This window comes from Corvus hawaiiensis, chromosome 12, assembly GCF_020740725.1.
Source record: "Corvus hawaiiensis isolate bCorHaw1 chromosome 12, bCorHaw1.pri.cur, whole genome shotgun sequence".
Lineage (NCBI taxonomy): Eukaryota > Metazoa > Chordata > Aves > Passeriformes > Corvidae > Corvus > Corvus hawaiiensis.
Window position 1 is genome coordinate 7,156,745 of NC_063224.1, and position 17,951 is coordinate 7,174,695.

A 17,951-nucleotide genomic window follows, 5' to 3' on the forward strand; every position below is an offset into this window, starting at 1 on the left:
GCCACTTCATAAGATATTTTAAAATACAGATTTTAAATCTTTGCAGACATGATTTCTTTTTTGTCAGAAATGTTCCCCCTCTTTCTTCATTAGCATTGAACTAATGCAGATCGCAGTTCACACTATGTATGAAATAAAACACCCTCACTGCTGCCTTCACCTCCCCTGAACAAGGAGTGCCTGTAGAAGTCTGTTGTAGGAGAACTGGTGGGTTTGTTGCTATGCTGTGTGATCCTGTGTGATGGGGAGACTGGAAGCTGGGTTTCTAGTTTAATATAATGCAGCCCAAACAAAGCTTGTGCTTCTACTCTCTCCTGTGTTCATACACAGGCTCAGCAATTGCTTCTGCTGGAGAATATGTAGAGCCTGGCAGTTGGATTTCTGCCCTGATCATCTCCACAGGTACAGATGGCACAAACATCTCCCTCTCTGCTTGTTGCAGATATCCAGCAGCTGGAGGCTCACTTGAAGAACAAGAAGGTACGAGAGCAGGAGGTGCGGGACCCGCTGCTGAACCAGCTTCGGCAGCTCATCAGCACCTTCCAGAGCACCACGGAGCAGCTGGCGTCCACCATCGCAGCCAGTGTCCATGCTGAGGTGCAGCACCAGCTGCACATCATCGTGGGCAAGTAAGTTGGCAGCTGGGCTTGTGGAAAGAGGTATCGCTGAGAGGTACATGCGTGTCACAAGCACCTCTCCCTGCTTAGTTGTGGAAACAAGCCAGGAGTGCTGTTGGGCTGCTTGTTGGCCCTGCACATATGGCAAAGCACATGGGCTGGTGAATGTTGCCCACAGAAGGTTTCCCAGCTGTACTGGGAAGCTCAGGGCCTGCCTTTCCCCTGGTCCTATGTGCACAATGGAGAACAGAAGGATCTAAGGCACCCCCTAAGCACACTCAAATGTGAGCACTTCCTGAAGATCATTTCAGAGGAGTCTTTTGAAGGCTTTTCTCTACTCCGTGTCCTCAGGCATAGAGTTTCTACGGGCTACTCTCTCTCCCCCCAGCTGCTCTGCAGCAGTTCATGCTTTGCCCTCCTGGTTTCAGGATGGGATCCCAGCAGTGCCTCCAGCACATTCATGCCATGAGGCAGTGGCCGATTGCCAGACATTGTGATTGGTTGGTGGTCACCTGCGGGGCAGAACAACCCTGTCTATTTTAAGCCACTAGAACATATGTCAGAGCACACTGGGGTCTTCAGTGCAGGCCAGAGTTGCCAGAAAGGCCACCAGACTAAATCCTGGTCTTGTTGCACGGGCTGTGCTTGTTCCCAGGGAAGTCCTGCTTTTCTACCTGCGGTAGAGCAAGTTTGGTACTTTGTACCCTTTGTAAGAGGGAAGAATCCAGCCCTTGAGGGAAAAGGTGTCACACAGAGCAGCAGAGTCTGCACTGTGAACTGCTCTTCTGTGGAGAAGTCACAGGCACAGTATAAGTGTGTTCTCATTCTAAAGGTGTCATCTGCACACTAGGAACTGCATCTAACAGATCTCATATAGGAAGCTGGCCCCATTTGGAGATAACCCCACAGCTGAGTTGCCTTGCTTGTAAGCCAGAGACATTAAAGATTTAAAACGTTGTTTAATGAGAGACTTAGTTCCCTGAAATGTCACTTTCCTGCACAGAATTTCAGCATCTTCCAAGTGCACCCTGGGACAGTGTGGTGTTGGCCACAGAGTTGCCTGTGCCTCAGATCTATTTGTATGAACCCTTCGGGAGCCACACTACAATAAGCAAACCAGCCTGTGCTTTCTCGCTGGTATAAGCTTTGTGCAGTGTTATCCCTCAGCTCTTCATTCTCAGAGGTGCCCATGGGTTCTGTTTTGTTTTTCTCAGCATGCAGGAGTCTATTTTGGCCCAGGTGCAGAGAGTCATTAAAGGAGAAGTGAGCCTGGCTATGAAGGAGCAGCAAGCAGCTGTCACCTCGAGCATTGTCCAGGCAATGCGCTCGGCAGCCGGGACACCCATCCCCTCTACTCACATGGATTTCCAGTCCCAGCAGACTCACATCCTTCAGCTGCTCCAGCAGGGACACCTCAATCAAGCTTTCCAGCAGGTACCTAGTTTTCCTGGTAGTCATCCACTGCTTGTTGGGGACCAAGAAGGAAAAAGGACTCCTTGGGGTGGGCACATAATCTCACAATGGCTTACACAGGAGTTGACTGAAAGACCTGTGGCAGTGGAGTGCTTGAGGCGTGCAGTTCCTCTCATGCAGGTGAAGCCAGAGCCATGCAGGTTCCATTTTTCCTTCATCCCTGCCCATGCCCTGTCAGGACAGTGTCAGTGCTCCAGTAAACCAGCGTGTTTTGCCATCAGTGGTGACACGTGGCGCACCTCTGAAGAGCAACAGCTTCATAAGCCTCTCCAGGCAGATCTACCAGCTGGGGCCTGACCTTGTCTTTGACTTTGAACATGTAAGCAGATCCCTTAGAGCTGCTGCAGACAAACCCTTCTGGGAATGATAGCACTGCTGGCCCTGCCCCATGCTGCTGACAGTAACCTGCTCCCCTCTGTCTGGCACAGACACAGGTGTCCTCAGAGCATAGAGCAAGAGCCTAAAGATGGCCCTGCTGGCCTGTACAGCAGAGGTGCAGAGAGTTTTGCTCCCAGAGGAGGCTGTCAAGCCATTGAGCGTCTCAGGGCGGTCACTCTGTCCCGTGTCCCTCACCCACCTGTTGTTCCCTGTGCATTTCTAGCTGTGTCTTCCTTGCAGGCTCTAACAGCAGCTGATCTCAACCTGGTTCTGTATGTCTGTGAGACTGTGGATACTCAGCAAGTATTTGGACAGCATCCGTGCCCACTGTCCCAGCCTGTGCTGCTCTCCCTCATCCAGCAGCTCTCCTCAGATCTGGGCACTCGTACGGAACTGAAGCTGAAGTGAGTATGACCAGAGAACAGGGTCCTGTTCTTGGCACTGGCTTTAAATTCACTGCCTGCAAGTGGAAGGTGGTGCTTCAATGAAAGTTGGAGCCTCTGTAGCCTGTTACTGGCATGTTTGCAGCCAGTGGTAACTCAGAAAAGTATGTCAGCATTGCCATGGAAAGCTTTGCTGCCCTGAGGTAGTAGTGGAAGGAGTACCCAGCAGCAGGTGCTGGTACCTCTGGAACTGTAGCCTGTAAATATTTACAGCCTGTGCAGCGATCTCCATTCCCTAAGGAACGATTTCCATGTAGAGGCAAAAGGAGGGATAGTGCCATGTTCCCTGGATAGTATAATATCCAGGGTAAGTTTGTTCTGTCCTCAACTCTTAACCCAACACTGGACTTTGTGTCGACAGTTTCTTGTCGTGACTGTCAGAAAGGCTCAGTGGGAGGTTGCAGCAGGAGCTACTGGAATAATTTCTGGTGGATGTTCCAAGCAAAGCTTGTGTGACAAAATAGTGACTGTGCTGATACTTGCCATGAGCATTTTTAGTGTGTGAGTCAAAGCCCTGCTATCTGCCCTTAAAAGCTAAATTGTTAAGGTACCTACAGGTTTTGACTATGGCTTGTGGGGAAAAACTACTTAAATCGAATTTTTTAACTCAACTTCATAGGAATAAAGCAAGCTAGAAAAACTGAAAAGAGCTTTAAGTTACAGACAAGCTGGTAATTGAGGTTAAAGCTGCTACTGTGAAGTTTAAACTGCGTTGTTATTGAAAACCTACAGTGACCACATTGCCTTACTCAGGCTGTGGCTTGAAAGCTGATGGCTCATCTGAACTTCAGAGTGTCTTGTTGGTGAAAGTCTTGATCTTCTCCCACCCCTTCTTGGATGGATCTTAGATGTAACCCTACACAAACTGAGCCTCACTGCTGACAAGTTTTACTGTCTAATGAGTGACTAATTCTGCTCTAAAAGCATTTAAGAAAATATTTACTGAGAGCCACCTCCAGCACCATGGGGAGTTCTCACTGACTGTTGCACCTACCTTGGTTCCAGCAGTCAGGTTGTGGGGCAGGTGGGCAGGCTGGGAGCTGTAGGCTGCCCTCAGATGTTGAGGAAGGGATAGGTGGACTCTGCTGTGAGTCAGGAACATTTATTTCCTGACGGCTGAACATACTGCAGAGTTTGGGTGGAGTAGGGAGCAAAATTGTGCATCTTCAGTGCTAACATGAACTGAATCAGATTGGGATCATATGCTGGGTTTGGTCCTAACCTTGCTCTCTCTCCTTCAGCTACTTGGAGGATGCAGTGATGCACCTGGACCAAAGCGACCCCATCACCCGAGACCACATGGGGTCAGTAATGAACCAGGTGCGGCAAAAGCTCTTCCAGTTCCTCCAGGTGGAACCCCACAACCCGCTGAGCAAACCTGCACGTCGCCTCATGATCATGCTCCAGGGCCTGGTCACCCCTGGCATGACCTAGGAGGACCTGGCTGCCTGGTGGGCTGCTCCACCGAGGCCCACCCAGCAGATCCGTAGTTACTAACGATGTCTGGCTGGTGTTCAGAGCTCTTGCCAGAAAAGCTATCAACACGTGTGTGATGTCTCTAAGGCAAACGCCATCTGTGTATAGTTCCAGATAGTCACTGAACATTCACTTGGCTTATTTTTCCTAAATAGCCTCTTTTTTGAGAGTTAAATCTCTTCTTCACCTGCCCATCCGTCCCCAAGGCTGGCTGGCAGTCCATGTCTCATGCAGCAGAAGCCGATGGATTTCTTACCCCATTAAAGGTTTGGATCTGCTGCCATCAGCAAGAGAGAAGGGAGGTGTGCGCTGAGCGCGAGCACGGGGGCTGCCGGGGCCACGCGCTCCTCGCTGACCAGAAACCTGTACCCACACCTTAGTGAAGGGCTCAAACTCCTCCTCCCTGGGATAGGCACAGGGAGGAGCTCAGCTGAGCGAGAGGGGTTAGTTAAAATTCGTTAATTAGTTAGTTATTCTGAGGTTCGTTAATTCCAGATCCACAGTGGGGTGCCCTGCCCACCTGGCCCAGTGAGGCAGGTTTGGGCAGGGGGTGATGCCCCTGGAGTGCCCCAGGGAGTGGCTCTGGGTCAGGGTGCTGAGGCAGCAGCAAACTGCAAGAGCCCCGGGGGGGCCACCGGTTCTGTTGTGCATCAGAGCATGTCCATGTTTCAGACATTAGTTTTGATTTTACACGGAGGTTTTTCTTTTTATCTAAATTTTGGGGGGTTTTGTTGTTTGTTTTTTGTTTTTTGGGTTTTTTTGGAAATAACATTAAGAACAATTCAATAAAAAACTTTTTGAGAAAAAAAAGGTGGAAACCTTCTTCTGTTGTGTGATGGAGGGAAGACTGAGGGGCCTTTGAGGGTATCAAACCATCTCCAAGCTGGAGCCTGAGGGGGGCCAGGATGCCCTCTCTCTTCCCAGATTTTTTCTTGAGTCTCTGCTCAAGCCTTCCCGCGTGAGTCCAGCAGGGCATAGTGGTCTCTGCTTCCTGGGAGAGCCAGGAGGTGATGGTGGGCTGCTGGCTGTGGGAAGGGGACATTAATTCCCCTTTTCACAGCAAAAATGTCTCCAGCTGGTCCTCCCTCCTGGAGAAGAGTAGGCTCTGGGAATACTATAGAGCACCTTCCCAATACATAAAGGAGCTCCAAGACAGCTGGAGAGCGACTTTGGACAAGGGCATGGAGTGACAGGACAAGGGCAAATGGCTTCCCATTGACACAGGGCAGGGTTAGATTTGATATTAGGAAGAAGTTCTTCCCTGTGAGGCACGGGTTGCCCAGAGAAGCTGTGGATGCCCCATCCCTGGAAGTGTTCGCAAGACCAGGTTGCGCAGGGCTTGGAGCAACCTGGTCTTAGTGGAAGGAGTCCCTGGCGGGTTGGAACGAAATGGTCTTTACGTCCCGTCCAACCCAAACCATTCTGTGATTCTGTGAACTGCACGGGCTGGGGTCCAGCCCCGGGGGCTCCTCCGCCCCTCGGTGGGGCCGGCAGGGCGTGCCGGGGGCCGGTCCTGGGGCGGTGCCGGGGGCGGGCGGCAGGGCCGGGGCTGCCGGCGGCGGCGGGCGCGGAGCACACGGCGGCGGCGGCGCGGGGTCCGCACCATGGGCGGCGGCTGCTGGCGGCTGCTGGGCGTCGTGTGCCCGCTGCTCCTGCACCTCGGTGAGTGCCGCGGGGCCGCTCCGGGTCGGGCTGCGGGGCCGACTCCGCTGGGCTCTCCCCGCCGGGGCTGGGAGGCTGGCGGTGGGAGCGAGACCCCCGGCCGCGTCGCGCACCCTCTGTAGCTGCGGGGAGCGGGGTGCCCGGTGGCACCACGGCTCAGCGATCCATCCACCCTTGTCCCGTGTCCTGAGATGCCGGACAAGGAGGAACACGGCTTCACAGAGCTGTCCAGGGTCTCTCTGCTCAGGAGGGGACAATTCCCAAGCTCTGGCTCTCCACGCACCTGCTGGCTTTCCCTGCTGCACCTCAACGGGGCGGAGGGCACCCTGATCGCTGGGGAACTGTTATCCAGCAGGTCCTGCACCTCACGGGCACCAGCGTGTCCCCTCCACACTCCCGCTCCTCCGTGAGCCGAGGGAGGATGCGGAGCACAGCGGTACCCAGTGGCATCTCTGCTCTGCAGAGAGATGGGGATCCTGGGGTTAACCTGTTCCGGCTGCACGGACAGTGGAGGTCAGGGACAACCAAACCTCTGCTGGATTTTAGGCTCAGAGGGTGGGTGACTCCGACCCTTCCCCAGGAGTAGAATGGCTGCGTCGGCACTCGCTTGGGAGCCAGGGATGCTCTGCAGCGCCCTGGGAAACTTCCTCCGTGCGTTTCCCTTGGGTTTCCTCCCTGACGGAGCCGGGGGCAGGTTTTTCCCCACGGTTTCGCAGCAGAGCAGCGGAGGTGATTTGCCCTACTGCTTTCTCCTTCTTTGCTCGCCCTGCCCAGCCTCATGCCGAGGGAGCTGAGCGGAGGGGAGGGCTTGTGCCGGGCATTAGAGGAGCCCAGGAGGTGAAACCTCAGCCTGCAGCAGGGACCAGCCGGCTGAGGGGAGGCATCATCTGGTCCTGCCAGCCGCTGTGTCCCTGGGCTGGTGGGAGACATGCTTGTTGCCTGGCTGGGTCAAAAGAGGAGCAATGGATCCCACTCTCTCTATTGATACCTGGGATGTTTGTGACCCACGTGTCCGACATCAATCCGAGCCTTTCCGCGGTGCTGTGCTCAGGGGATTCTCACCACAAACTCCTAATGCGCCCTGTAATCGTGTCAGGCTCGCCCTGGTGTTAGTCTCGACCACAGCCACTTTGCTCAGGACCCTGTTCTGGGGGTGCAGGCATGGGATGCCAGCAGCGAGGCACAGGGCTCCCTCGAGATATCCTGGCTGCCTCGGCAGTCACCGGGAAACTTTCAGCTGCTTCTAGGGTCACCTTCCCACAGGGGTCCCCCTCAGGGCTGTCCTCAATTAGAAACCTCGCTGGTGCACACCCATGGCACTTCCAAAACTCTTGTAACTTGTGAATTGGCACGGGGAGCCCACATCTTCTGGCATGCGCGACCCCTGGGGCAGAGCTGAGGACCATGCAGGTTTTCCCTGTGACCCAGTCATACACCAGCTCCTTTTGGGCTTCTCATCGCTCGTGGATGCGCTCGCGGTCCTCATGAACACACCTTGTCACCCATTGTCCCGTGGCCGGCAACAGGGTTTCGCCAGTGACAGCGGTGAATCGTTTGTGGAGCAGAGCAGGGAACTGGGGCTTCTCAGAATGAAGCAGCCAGAGTTGCACTTGTGCCTTTTCCTTTGTCTTCCCCTTTCCCTCCCCCACTTCCCCTTCCTGTTTTCCCTTCCCCTTTCTTCTTTATCCTTTCCCCTTTCCTGTTCACCTTTCCCCTTCCTCTTTCCCTTCCCCCTTCCTCTACCCACCTTTCCTCTTCCCTCTCCGTTTCCACTTTCTTTTCCCTTTCCTCTTCCCCTTCCTCGTGCCACCTCTCCTCCTTCTCCCGTTTCCCTTCCCCTTTCTCTTCCTCTCCCACTTTCCCCTTCTCTTTCCCCTTTTCCCTTTCCTCTCCCCTTTCTCCCCTCTCTCCCACTGCAGTCGGAGCAGGGACTCCAGCTTGATGAGCTTTTGCTTTGTTTTTTTTTTCTGTTGTAGTCACAAATTAATCTTTGCTGTCAGGGGATAAAGGCCGGGACAGATGGCTCCGGGGAGAGACCGGGAGGCCCGAGGTGACGCGGCCGGCAGGAGCCCTGCGGCGAATGGCAGCATCGCTGCGGGGTCGTCACATCGCGTCGGCCTCCCGGGCCAGGAGCGAAGGGTCACTAGGAGTGCCCAGGGAGGGGATGCCGGCGGCCAAGGGGGATGTGGAAGCCCCTCGCCACATTTCAGAGCCCGTTGTCATCCCCACCCGGTGACACTCTCAGGCCACACTCCCCTGAGCCGGGCAGGCGGGGGGTGTCGGGGGGTCGGCGGGGGCTCAGCTCAGTCTCTCCTCTCTGTGCCCCGCAGCCACGAGCCAGGAGCCCGTCAGCATGGCGGGACAGTGCGACACCATCTACAAGGGCTTCGCCGGCTGCCTCATCAGCCTAGGGGACAGCATGGCCCAGAGCGTCCGGCAGCAGCAGCAGGAGGAGGGCGGCGAGGAGGAGCAGGAGCTGGACACCATCTGCAAGTGAGTGTCCCTGTGGGAGCCGCTGGGACGGCGGGGTGACCTGCCACCAGCATCCCCCCCGACTCCCGCCCTCCTCTCCAGGTCCTGGGATGACTTCCACACCTGCGCCAGCGAGGTGCTGTCCAGATGCCCCGTGGAAGCGGCCACCATCTGGGAGTCGCTGCGCCAGGAGTCCCGCAAGATCCAGTTCCAGGGGAACCTGCAGGAGCTGTGCAGCGCCCGGGGCCGCCTGGCCAGCGCCCAGGGCTCGCCGGCCGCTGAGACCAACCAGGCCACGCTGCGGGGCTCGGCCACCCCCCTGCACCCCCGTCTGCTGGCCCTGCTGGCCCTGCCGCTGCTGCTGCCCCGGCTCTAGCCCTGCTCGCCCGCGGGGTACCCAGGTGATGCCGGGTCGGTCCCCCCGGGTGCTGGCCGGTCCCCGCCACGCCCACCTCCCTCCCGGGCATCTCTCATGGGGCAAGGTCCTCTCCTGCAGCACTTCAGATGGATTTATATTTATATTAAAAGACACTTTTACATTTCTCCTGTCTCTCTGCCATGGGATGCCCCTCGAGCCCCTTCCCAAGCTCCGTGTTTGCACTGGGGGCTGGAGAGGAGATGCTCCCAGCACCAGTCCCCAAGGAGGGTCAGTGGGAGGGTCTGTGACTCCATTCCCCCAGTGTATTGCCCATGGCCATGCCACGCAGTCCATAGACCATGGACAGCCCCAGGAACAGGCGATTCCCATTGCCTTGGTGCTCCCTGACAGCTGCTTTTCAGGGCTGGGCATGGCAGATATTCCCTGGTGGGTCAAATGTTTTATTCGTTTTAAAGGGTACCTTAGGAAAACGCAGGGTGCAGATTTCTTTGTCCTTTTGGCAGCCAATAGCTTGTGCTCTGATGTATTACAGTATCCCGCAGTGGTAGGGAGGAGAAGAGAGATCCAACAGGCAGGAATTGTGCGGCAAGATTGATTTATTTAATTATTTGACAAACTCTTTTATAGACTTTTTTCTTCATAGTCTAATTGTTCAAAGGATCAGCCATCCCTTGGGGTGATTGGCTAAAATCCTAAAACATCCACTGTCAAAATATTTTTCTACTGTACCATAAACAAAGCTTTGCAAGGTCGCAGGTGATCATAGCTTATAGAACTCTGCTAATATCTTCCATGAGAGAGAAAAATATCTCACGGGACTGGAAAGAAGCAAGAAAAATTCTTGCTAGCAGCAAGATTGTATCCACACTGATGGGTAACTCCAGTGACAGTTTCTGTTTTCCACCCCTTTTATTCTGGCCGTATTCGTGGTCATGAAGAAAACTATGGTTTGCAGGGAAGAGAGGTTTGGGTTTTTTTAACCAAGGTGATGAAGGTGAAAAAAACAGGGAACTGAAACTCTCTCTATCCAGGTCCACATGGAACTTGTTGAAGTTAAACCTAGATGATTTGGGGGTGTTTAATTCAGCTAAATTTGCGTCTATCAGTGGAAGATGTTGTAATTCCCATCCCTATCGCTGTTATGCTGAAAATTTGGGATATTTTTTTCCCAGCTACTAAAACCCACTGTGCAAACCAACTCCCCTAGGCCTGGGCTGGCGAGGCAGCTCACTCTCCTGGGCACAGCCATCACTCCCCACCTGCCGCCTAAAGGGCCACTGGAATTGCAAATGGGCCACCCCAGCTGTGGCACAGACCACGGGCTCCTCGCTGGTGTGGCCCCCAGGTCCCGGCAGCAGTGGTGGGTAAATCTGGCTGGCATGTGGGAAACCATCCCACTTGGGAAAGGCAACAAAATCCCCTGGCCAACACAAGTGCCACCACACTGTGGATTGTTCCAGGCTCAGTGGAGAGCAGGAGCCATGAGCTCCTACGTGCCGTGGGTAGTGAGTTGCTGCTGTTTCTGTGATTTCTGGGGAGAATTCAAGACTGTCCCAAAAACATTCCAGCAGCTGGGCAAATGGTTTTGGCCCGGGGAAGCCTTTGCACACTGTCCCGTGGCTGAAAGCCTTCAGTGTGTGAGCGAGGAGCTCAGTAATCACTGTCCTCATTGAGCCAGGGAAAATTATTGCTTGTTTCATCATGAAATCTCTTCCTGCGAGGTCTGGTAAGTTAAACATGTGATTGGTGACCTCTGGGATGTCACCCTGGCTGTCCCAGTCCTCTGCCAGGCTCTGGGTCTGGGAAACACTAACAGGATTGTTGGTTCATCCCATGGGGTGGAGCGGTTGCTGCTGATTTCTCAGCTCTGTGGCGGGCACTGTATTTATTTCCCATTATTTATTTCACTAACCAGCCTGGAGCTGGCTGGGGGTACACAAAACATCTGGGGTTGAGGCTGCCCTTGCTGGAGGAAGATGCTGATCCCAGGGCAGGTGCCCCATGGGACACGGGGCAAGACGCCACCCCAGCTCTCCTCATCCAGCAGCTGCCGCTCCCCATGTTTAACGCCAGCGGCGGGCGGATAATCCGCCGATTCTTTCCTTCCCAGTTCCTGACAATCCTGTGTTTAAGGGTGAATTAGTGCCGGATCCCGGCAGGGTGGCTAAGAGGATAAACGCCAGCCGGGCGCCGGCCACGCACCGCGCAGCGCTCGCCGGCACCTCCGTGGGGGTGGGAGCGGTGGCATCGCTGCCGGGGGGGCTCTCGGCGTCCTTCAGCGGGGCAGGGGGAGGTGGCCGGGGACATGGAGCGTCACCAGCGTGCTGCTGTGACAGGCTGCCACCACCACGGTGACACCTGCAGACAACAAACTGTGCTGCTTCAGTCCAGCCGGAATCAAAGCCCACACCCACCAAACACTCCGCGTGTTCCACCCTGTGTGCGGAAAGACGCACCACAGAGGTCCCATGTCCTGGAAGATGTCACCGTACATGTCACAGACCCTTGGCCACGTCACCGCGTGTCCTGAGCGCCAGCACGTCTCACCACACGCAAATCACACCCTTGGCTGTGCTTCCACGTGCGTCCTGCAGCTGGAAGGTGTCACCATGTCACAGCGGGAAGGGCTCTGGGAAGCCGGGGCTGGGATTTGGGGCGCTGGAAAAGGGTGGATCTGTGGGTCACCACTGCTCGGTGACACTGCATGTGCAAGAGTCCACGGCAAAGCACTGCCCAAACCCCAGTGCCACCTGTCACCCCCAGTCCTCCTGCACGGACATGCCTGCAGGGCTGAGGGCAGCAGTGTGACAGCAAGGGTGGGCATGCTGACCCCAGGAAAGCTCTCTGGTGCTCCAAAATTGGGACAATGAGCTGGTGTCTGTCTTTCCATTCGGTCCAAGGGTTTGGGACAGTCCAGCAGCTGTGTCCTGTCGTGGGAAGGGACAACATCCTTGTTCCTGTCCCCAGAACAAACAGCTGGCTCTCTGCACACTGACAGCATCTTAAAGCAGCTGCCCAGGCTGAAACGAGTGGATGGTGGGGAATGAGACTGGTAGACCCCAGCACTGGGAGCCTTTGGAACACCCCTTGTGCTGTGAAAACCCCTCACTCCGGTTATGAAACTCCGGTGACCTACTTTACACTCCCTGCTTTTGTTCTTAATTCCCAGATATGGCAGCTCTCCAGATTTTGCCCATCAAGGCAAATTAATTGGAGTAGATCCTAATTTGCTCTCTGCTATTCTTTGGGCAGAAGATTAAACGCTCTGCAGACATTATCTCCCTCTCTTCTCTAAGAGACAAACCTGAATTATTAAAAAAAGAAAAAAAAAGGGATAAAGGACAGCTGAGTCCAGCTGAGTTGATGCTTGAATTCACTTTTTGTAATCGCAGAAGGGGCCAGGGAGGCCCTGGTGTCCCCGGGCAGCTGGAACCAGATGGTGACACTATTCTAGGTGGCTGTGTGAGTGAAACAGCACACGTGGCACAGTGACATGAGGGCCAACCTCCCACCATGCCACCTGACACCTCTGCCATGCAATGGCTGAATCCTCCATTCTTTTGCCCAGGGAATTTCCTCCTGGTGAAGGTGCCAGCTGGGGAATGACTCCTCATCTGTGGGGATGCCCTTGGGTTTCTCTAACTGGACGGACTGGTGTGGAGGCCACCAGCAGAGGGGGGATGGCTCCTTGCCCTTCCACAGCCCCCAGTGCCACTGTCCCAGTCTGGCATCCCCAACCAGGAACCAGCTTCGCCACCTCCAGCTTCGCCGGCACCCCAGGAGGAGTGGGAGCATTGGAAGACAAGCATAGCCTGGAGGACACTATGTCACAGGACTGGCCACTGTCCGAGCTTGCATGGGGATTTCTGCTGAGCCAAATGTCCAGCTTTCCATAAGGAAACACCAAAAGACAACCTCAATCTCCGCTGATCAGAGGCAGTGGGAACAGCTGAGCCGGAGTCACCTCTGCTGTGGGAGCTGTGTTCAGCCCCCTGCCTGGCACCGCATCTGTGCTCAGCTTTGGGGCTGTTTTATTCTCCAGAGAGGCATATGGGAAAGTTGGATTTCTTTTTTAAGCAGCTTTAATCGAACATCCTCCCATTACAACCTCTGCTGGGACAACCTTGAGCTCTGGCCTGGCATGGCTGCTGAGGCTCGGGCTCACTGCCGTGCAGGGCAGGGATGAAGCTCAGAGGAAACCCAGGTTTCCCGCTTCACCCCATCCATTTGACAGCAGGTGAGGGGTCCTGCTCTCCTGGCTTCCTATGGCCTGGCACAGCAGGAAGGCCTGGGATCCCCAAATTTCCCCATGCTCTGGATGTGCAGCAATTGCCCCAGGCAGCTTTGTGGTGCTGGGCGATGTTGGAGGTGCTTCCAGCCATTCCCATCATTCCACAAGGAATTGCAGCTTGCTGCACCCCAGTGAGACTCTGGAGTCAGCTGGCAGCACCGCAGGCAGGTGTGGGATGCAAAGGGAACTCTGAAGTTCCTGCTCCAAGCAGGGTTTATACTCATGCTGGAGCCAGCTCTGGAGCATCTCTGCATCTCCAGGCAGAGAGGATCCTCCACCTATGGGTACCCACCATTGCCCCGCTGGTCCCAGCCTGCCTTTAGCAGCTTCCACAGGAGAGGCTGTGAAGAAGCCACTAACAGGAGATACAAAACTCTAAGGGAACCCATCCTTGCAGAGGGGTGAGGGCTCTCAGGAGGGAGCAGCCAGGCTGCGGGACCATGAGGTGGCTGCCTCATCCCTGGAAGTGTTCAAGGATGGGGGTCTAAGCAACGTGGTCTGGTGGCAGGTGTCCCTGCCCATGGTAGGGGATTTGGAAGTGGATGATCTTTAAAGGTCCCTTCCAACACAAAACATTCCAGGATTCTGTGATTCTTCACAGACATTCCTGCCTCAAGGGCTGCATCCTTCCCATGGGGCTGGAGGCAGGCTGCGGGTCTTGGGGATCAGAGCTGGCAGGGGATTTCAGAAGGGATCAGCATGGAAGAGCAGGGGGAGGTTCCTCTCTAGGGAGAGCAGCATCTTGGAAGGGAGGAGGCAAAAAATGAAATGACAAGGAGACAACAGCCTGTTTGGCAGGAAAACCTGCTGTTAGACCCTGCCCAAGCACAGCACTGCTTTGTGTGTCAGAAATCTGTTACCAGTCCCCTCTTGGAGGAAGGAGAAAAAAACCCGAAGGTTTTTGGCTGGAGCAGTGCTGGTGGGAGCCCAGGCACCCAAAGCCTGGCAGGACAAGCAGCTGCAGAGCCACTCCAGTGCTCAGAGCTTCATGGCTGGTGCCCCCAGCAGCAAGGTGCTCATCCCAGCCAGAAAACTTCCTGCTGCAGCTGCAGGAAAGGCTCTAGATGGAGTAACAGGTGCCAAGAATCAACAGGCAGTGACCCCAAAGTCAAACCAGGTGCCTGACCTGGCAGGCAGTGGATCACATGGATGAGCAGACAGTTCCCCACCTCATCCCTGGGTGTTGTGCCAGGCGGATGTTGGCTCTGTGCGGATGTCTGGTGTGAGTTCTCTTGGCTCCAGTGGGTCTCGGAGCACCACCACGGCATAAATAATAGAGGAGCTGCTCTGATTGAGGTTCTCAGAAGTCTGTGGTTGTGGCCCAAGGGTTCCATGTCTCTTGGCTCTTTGACATTTTTCAGTGGTGATGGACCCGGAACTGCCTCATTCAGTGTTCCCATGAGGCTGGTCAGGAAACAAAGCTGTGAGGAAGCGATTAATGGAAGATGCATCCCCTGAGGGAAACGCATCCTTACAGAGCACTTATCCCTGTGTGAGCATCTGTGGCCAAGGTGAGGCAGCCCACTGCTCTACACCCATCAGCCGGGATGACAGAGAGGAACACGCTGGTGGAACCAAGCTAGGATGACCTTGAGAAACAGCCTAAAATAACAGGATCAACTTAAACAGGGACACGTGCAAGGTTTTGCATGTCAGACACAGGCTAAGCCACCTCTCAGGGACAGTGCGGGGGATGTGTGGCTGTGGAAACATCTCCAGAAAGAAAGCGAGGGGATTAGAGAGATGAAAACATACCAGCAGCACCATTCCTGTATGGGACAAGAAGTGGGGAGTTTCCCTTGCAGAGAACTGCACAACTCACCAGATCTCTCGATTCCAGCCCAGGCAGCCCCTTCTCAACCCTCACACATTTCCACGCCTTATCGGGAATTACACGGAGAAGAAGCTGATGACAATAATGTGCATCAGCAGGTACAGCTTTTACTACATTATCACTTACTAATCATTCTAAACAGCCGAAGATCCCAGGAGCATTAAAATAAACCCGGCTATTTTTAAAAGCATGGTAGGAGTGTGAAAATAGTCCCGCTCCACCTGAACCGCCTCGGGAATGACGTGACAGGCTGGAAAACAAGCCCAACAGCATCGTGTTTGTATGTCCCCAAGGGAAAGGAGTGCTGTCAGCATTCCTGCGAGGTGTCATCCCTCATCCCCCTGCTTTCAGGTCATCCAGGGCCGGGATGCGGAGTGTTTTGTTTGAGGATGAGGAAAGGATATGAGGAAGAAAGTCCACAGGCAGTTACCAAGCAAACTTTGCGGGTTTTGTGGCACTTTGTAGCTGGGGAAAAGAAAGGAGAAAGGAATGTGCCTCGTTATTCTGCTGTGCACAAGAGCTATCCCACTGGGACTGGGTTTTCCCTGCCAAGGAAAAGGACCAATGCTTCCGGGCAATTCTCTTGCAAAGGGAATGTTTTTCCAGAGTCCCGCAGCCCAGTGGGGAGCCCTCGGAGCTGTTCCATGGGCTGTGGGCTCCAAGGCGCTGCTGGGGAGCTGTCAGACCTGAATTTGGCTCCAAAGAGGAGGCACTGTGGCCACTCTTCCGAGGCAGGAGCATGGGGAGCAGGAACATCGTCCCTGGCAGGGGGCCACCGCTCAGCCCACGGGGCTGAAGAGGGTCCCAATGTTGCAAAATGAGGAATAGTCAATATTATCTTAAGGCAGGATGTTCTTTAATGTAAGACCTTTGTATACTTTCAAGCCTAATCAGCAAAAAAGGAGACCTAATCAGTGGGACAGGCAGCAGCCAGCATCCCTCACTCAAGTATATCCTGAAACTAACAAGATTTAGGGATATAATAAACTAAGATGTTGGTGTTTGTCTATGTAAACATTGCTAACTTGGCAAAATACTCCATGTCCATGTATCCTAGAGCTGAGCTATCTTCATTGTAGCACTAAAAATCACTCCACGGGTCAAAAAGACCCTGCCTTCCCCTGAGGATGAGCTGAAGTTACCTGGAGTTACGTGATTTCTATGGAAATTACTAACCAATCTTAATACAGGGGCTGTGCTTGGGAAATCACTAAGCCTGAACTTCTCAGTGTAAATAATGGCAGGAAGAGTGCGGTGGGGTGTGCTGGATTTGTGGAATAGCACCGAGCACCCCGGCTGGGGCAGCTCTGAAATAAACAGTCGATGTCTCTCTGGAGCGTGTCACTGTGGGCTCGGGGCACCCAAGGAACAAACCCGATTTTGTGGGCAACAGCAGGGCCAGAGCGGTGAGGGGATGAGCCCTGGCGTCCATGGCGGTGAGGAGTTCCAGGGGCCCGTGGGGCTGAGGGCGCCCGGGGCTGAGGGGTCCGGGATGGGGCTGGGGGGGTTCCAGAGCCCCGAGGGGTCCGAGGCGGGGCTGAGGAGTCCCAGGCGGGGCTGAGAGGCCGCAGGTGAGCGCTGAGGCCCCGGGGCCCCGCACGCTCCCGCAGCCGGGGCCGGGGCCGGGGCCGTCTCCGGGCGGGTCCCGGGCGGGCGCTCGCTGCCGGCGGCCCCGGCAGGGGGCGGTAAAGCGCCCCACCCTCCCCGCCCCCCGGCCCCGCCCCCGCCCCTCCGCCAATCGCCGCGCGCGCTGTCCCCGCCCCTCGGGCGTCCCCGGCGCGCGGTGATGACGTCAGGAGGCGGTGCCGCGCCGCGGCCGGAGCGGGCCGAGGTGAGTCCGGGATCGGCGCCCCCGGGACCGCCTGGCCCGGCACCGGCTCCGCCTCCGCCCCCGCCTTCGCCTCCCCTCCCCTCCCTTCTCCTTCCTCCATCTGGGGCGGTGGCGGTGCGGCCCGGAAGGCGCGGGCGCGGCGGGCCCCGGTGCCTCAGCCCTGCCGCTGCCCGGGGCGCTGGGCCGCGGGGACGGGCCGGCCGGGGAGGGAGCCCTGTCCGGTCCCGGAGTGTCCCCTCAGTGGGGCGGGCGTGGTGCTTCGCAGGCCTGGAGCCGAACCTACTGCGGGACGGGCTCCCGGCACCGGCCCGGCCCTGGGTCCCCTTTCCAGGATGGCGACAAACGGCCTGGGTTGGGATGAGTTCTGAAAACAGAGTTTTGGAAATCCCAGTTGGTTTGGCTGATTCTGGCACAAGTGCAGCAGCCCCAGCCCCAGGTTTTCATTCCGAAATCCACCAGGGGCTTGCACTGGGAATGCCAGGTTGTGTCGGGTTTATGTCAGGCTGTGAGAAGCACATTTGAGATGTGTCAGTGAGACGGTAGGCGAGGAACTGAATCGCCAAGGGGAGAAGCATAAATCCCATGTTCCTTCCCACCACTTCCAGCCGTAGCTCAGATAGTTTGCCACCCAGATAGTTTGCCACCTGCCAAGTATGTGATTTCCCACTCAGAGAGCTTGTAATGCCCCATTTATCTTAATTCCTTTCCCCACGTTCTTGGTGATTATTGCACAGGAGCGTTTCCTGTACTAAGGTTGAGTTAAGTGTTTTGTTGCTGAGTCTGGTGTGCGGCTCTGAGCTTCTGTAGCCTTCACTGGAACACTTAAGTGTACAAAGAGGAGCTACGGACACACTGGAGTTGCTGCCAGACCTCAGTTAATGCCATTAGTGGATTTATAGATGATATTTTCAAGTGTTTGGTCCTTCTCTTTGGTTTTATTTAGGGGTGGGATGTTTTACACAAGTCCTTCTCTACATGTTGAATTACTCTGTAGTAGTCTTGTTTATGGATGCTCTCGTTCCATTTCTCTGTCACTTAATATGCTTTAAGGTTCAATAATGCTGGGAAAACTGTCCATGGGAGGCATTATTCAGG

General features: G+C 55.2%; 3 protein-coding genes across 5 annotated transcripts in view; all 3 read left to right on the top strand.

Moving 5' to 3' along the window:
- EDC4 (enhancer of mRNA decapping 4) overlaps positions 1-5,205 on the top strand; it is a 33,672-nt gene extending 28,467 nt beyond the window's left edge. The window contains exons 26-29 of the mRNA XM_048316735.1: positions 443-629; positions 1,832-2,051; positions 2,709-2,872; positions 4,153-5,205. Coding sequence (XP_048172692.1) covers positions 443-629; positions 1,832-2,051; positions 2,709-2,872; positions 4,153-4,345 — 764 coding nt within the window. The 3' untranslated portion in view covers positions 4,346-5,205. The remainder of the gene's footprint in view (positions 1-442; positions 630-1,831; positions 2,052-2,708; positions 2,873-4,152) is intronic.
- Positions 5,206-5,945: 740 nt separating this feature from the next.
- On the top strand, positions 5,946-9,063 carry NRN1L (neuritin 1 like). 2 transcript variants are annotated; one of them, XM_048317104.1, is made up of 3 exons: positions 5,946-6,049; positions 8,380-8,542; positions 8,624-9,063. In XM_048317104.1, exons 1-3 carry the CDS (start codon positions 5,992-5,994, stop codon positions 8,895-8,897), a joined length of 495 nt encoding a protein of 164 aa, XP_048173061.1. In that variant the 5' UTR covers positions 5,946-5,991; the 3' UTR covers positions 8,898-9,063. The 2 variants fall into 2 exon arrangements, with proteins under 2 accessions (XP_048173061.1, XP_048173062.1); XM_048317105.1 differs by lacking the exon at positions 5,946-6,049 and adding an exon at positions 7,887-8,099.
- A 7,723-nt stretch (positions 9,064-16,786) lies between these two features.
- PSKH1 (protein serine kinase H1) overlaps positions 16,787-17,951 on the top strand; it is a 31,163-nt gene continuing 29,998 nt past the window's right edge. For both annotated transcript variants that reach the window (XM_048316728.1, XM_048316729.1), the window contains exon 1: positions 16,787-16,856. The gene's annotated coding sequence lies outside the window, so the exon portion shown is untranslated. The remainder of the gene's footprint in view (positions 16,857-17,951) is intronic.

Coding starts and splice junctions, on each gene's coding strand:
- NRN1L (XM_048317104.1), top strand. CDS start 5,992: ATGGGCGGCGGCTGCTGGCGGCTGCTGGGCGTCGTGTGCCCGCTGCTC. Junction 6,050..8,379: donor CCCGCTGCTCCTGCACCTCG/GTGAGTGCCGCG, acceptor TGTGCCCCGCAG/CCACGAGCCAGGAGCCCGTC. Junction 8,543..8,623: donor GAGCTGGACACCATCTGCAA/GTGAGTGTCCCT, acceptor CCTCCTCTCCAG/GTCCTGGGATGACTTCCACA.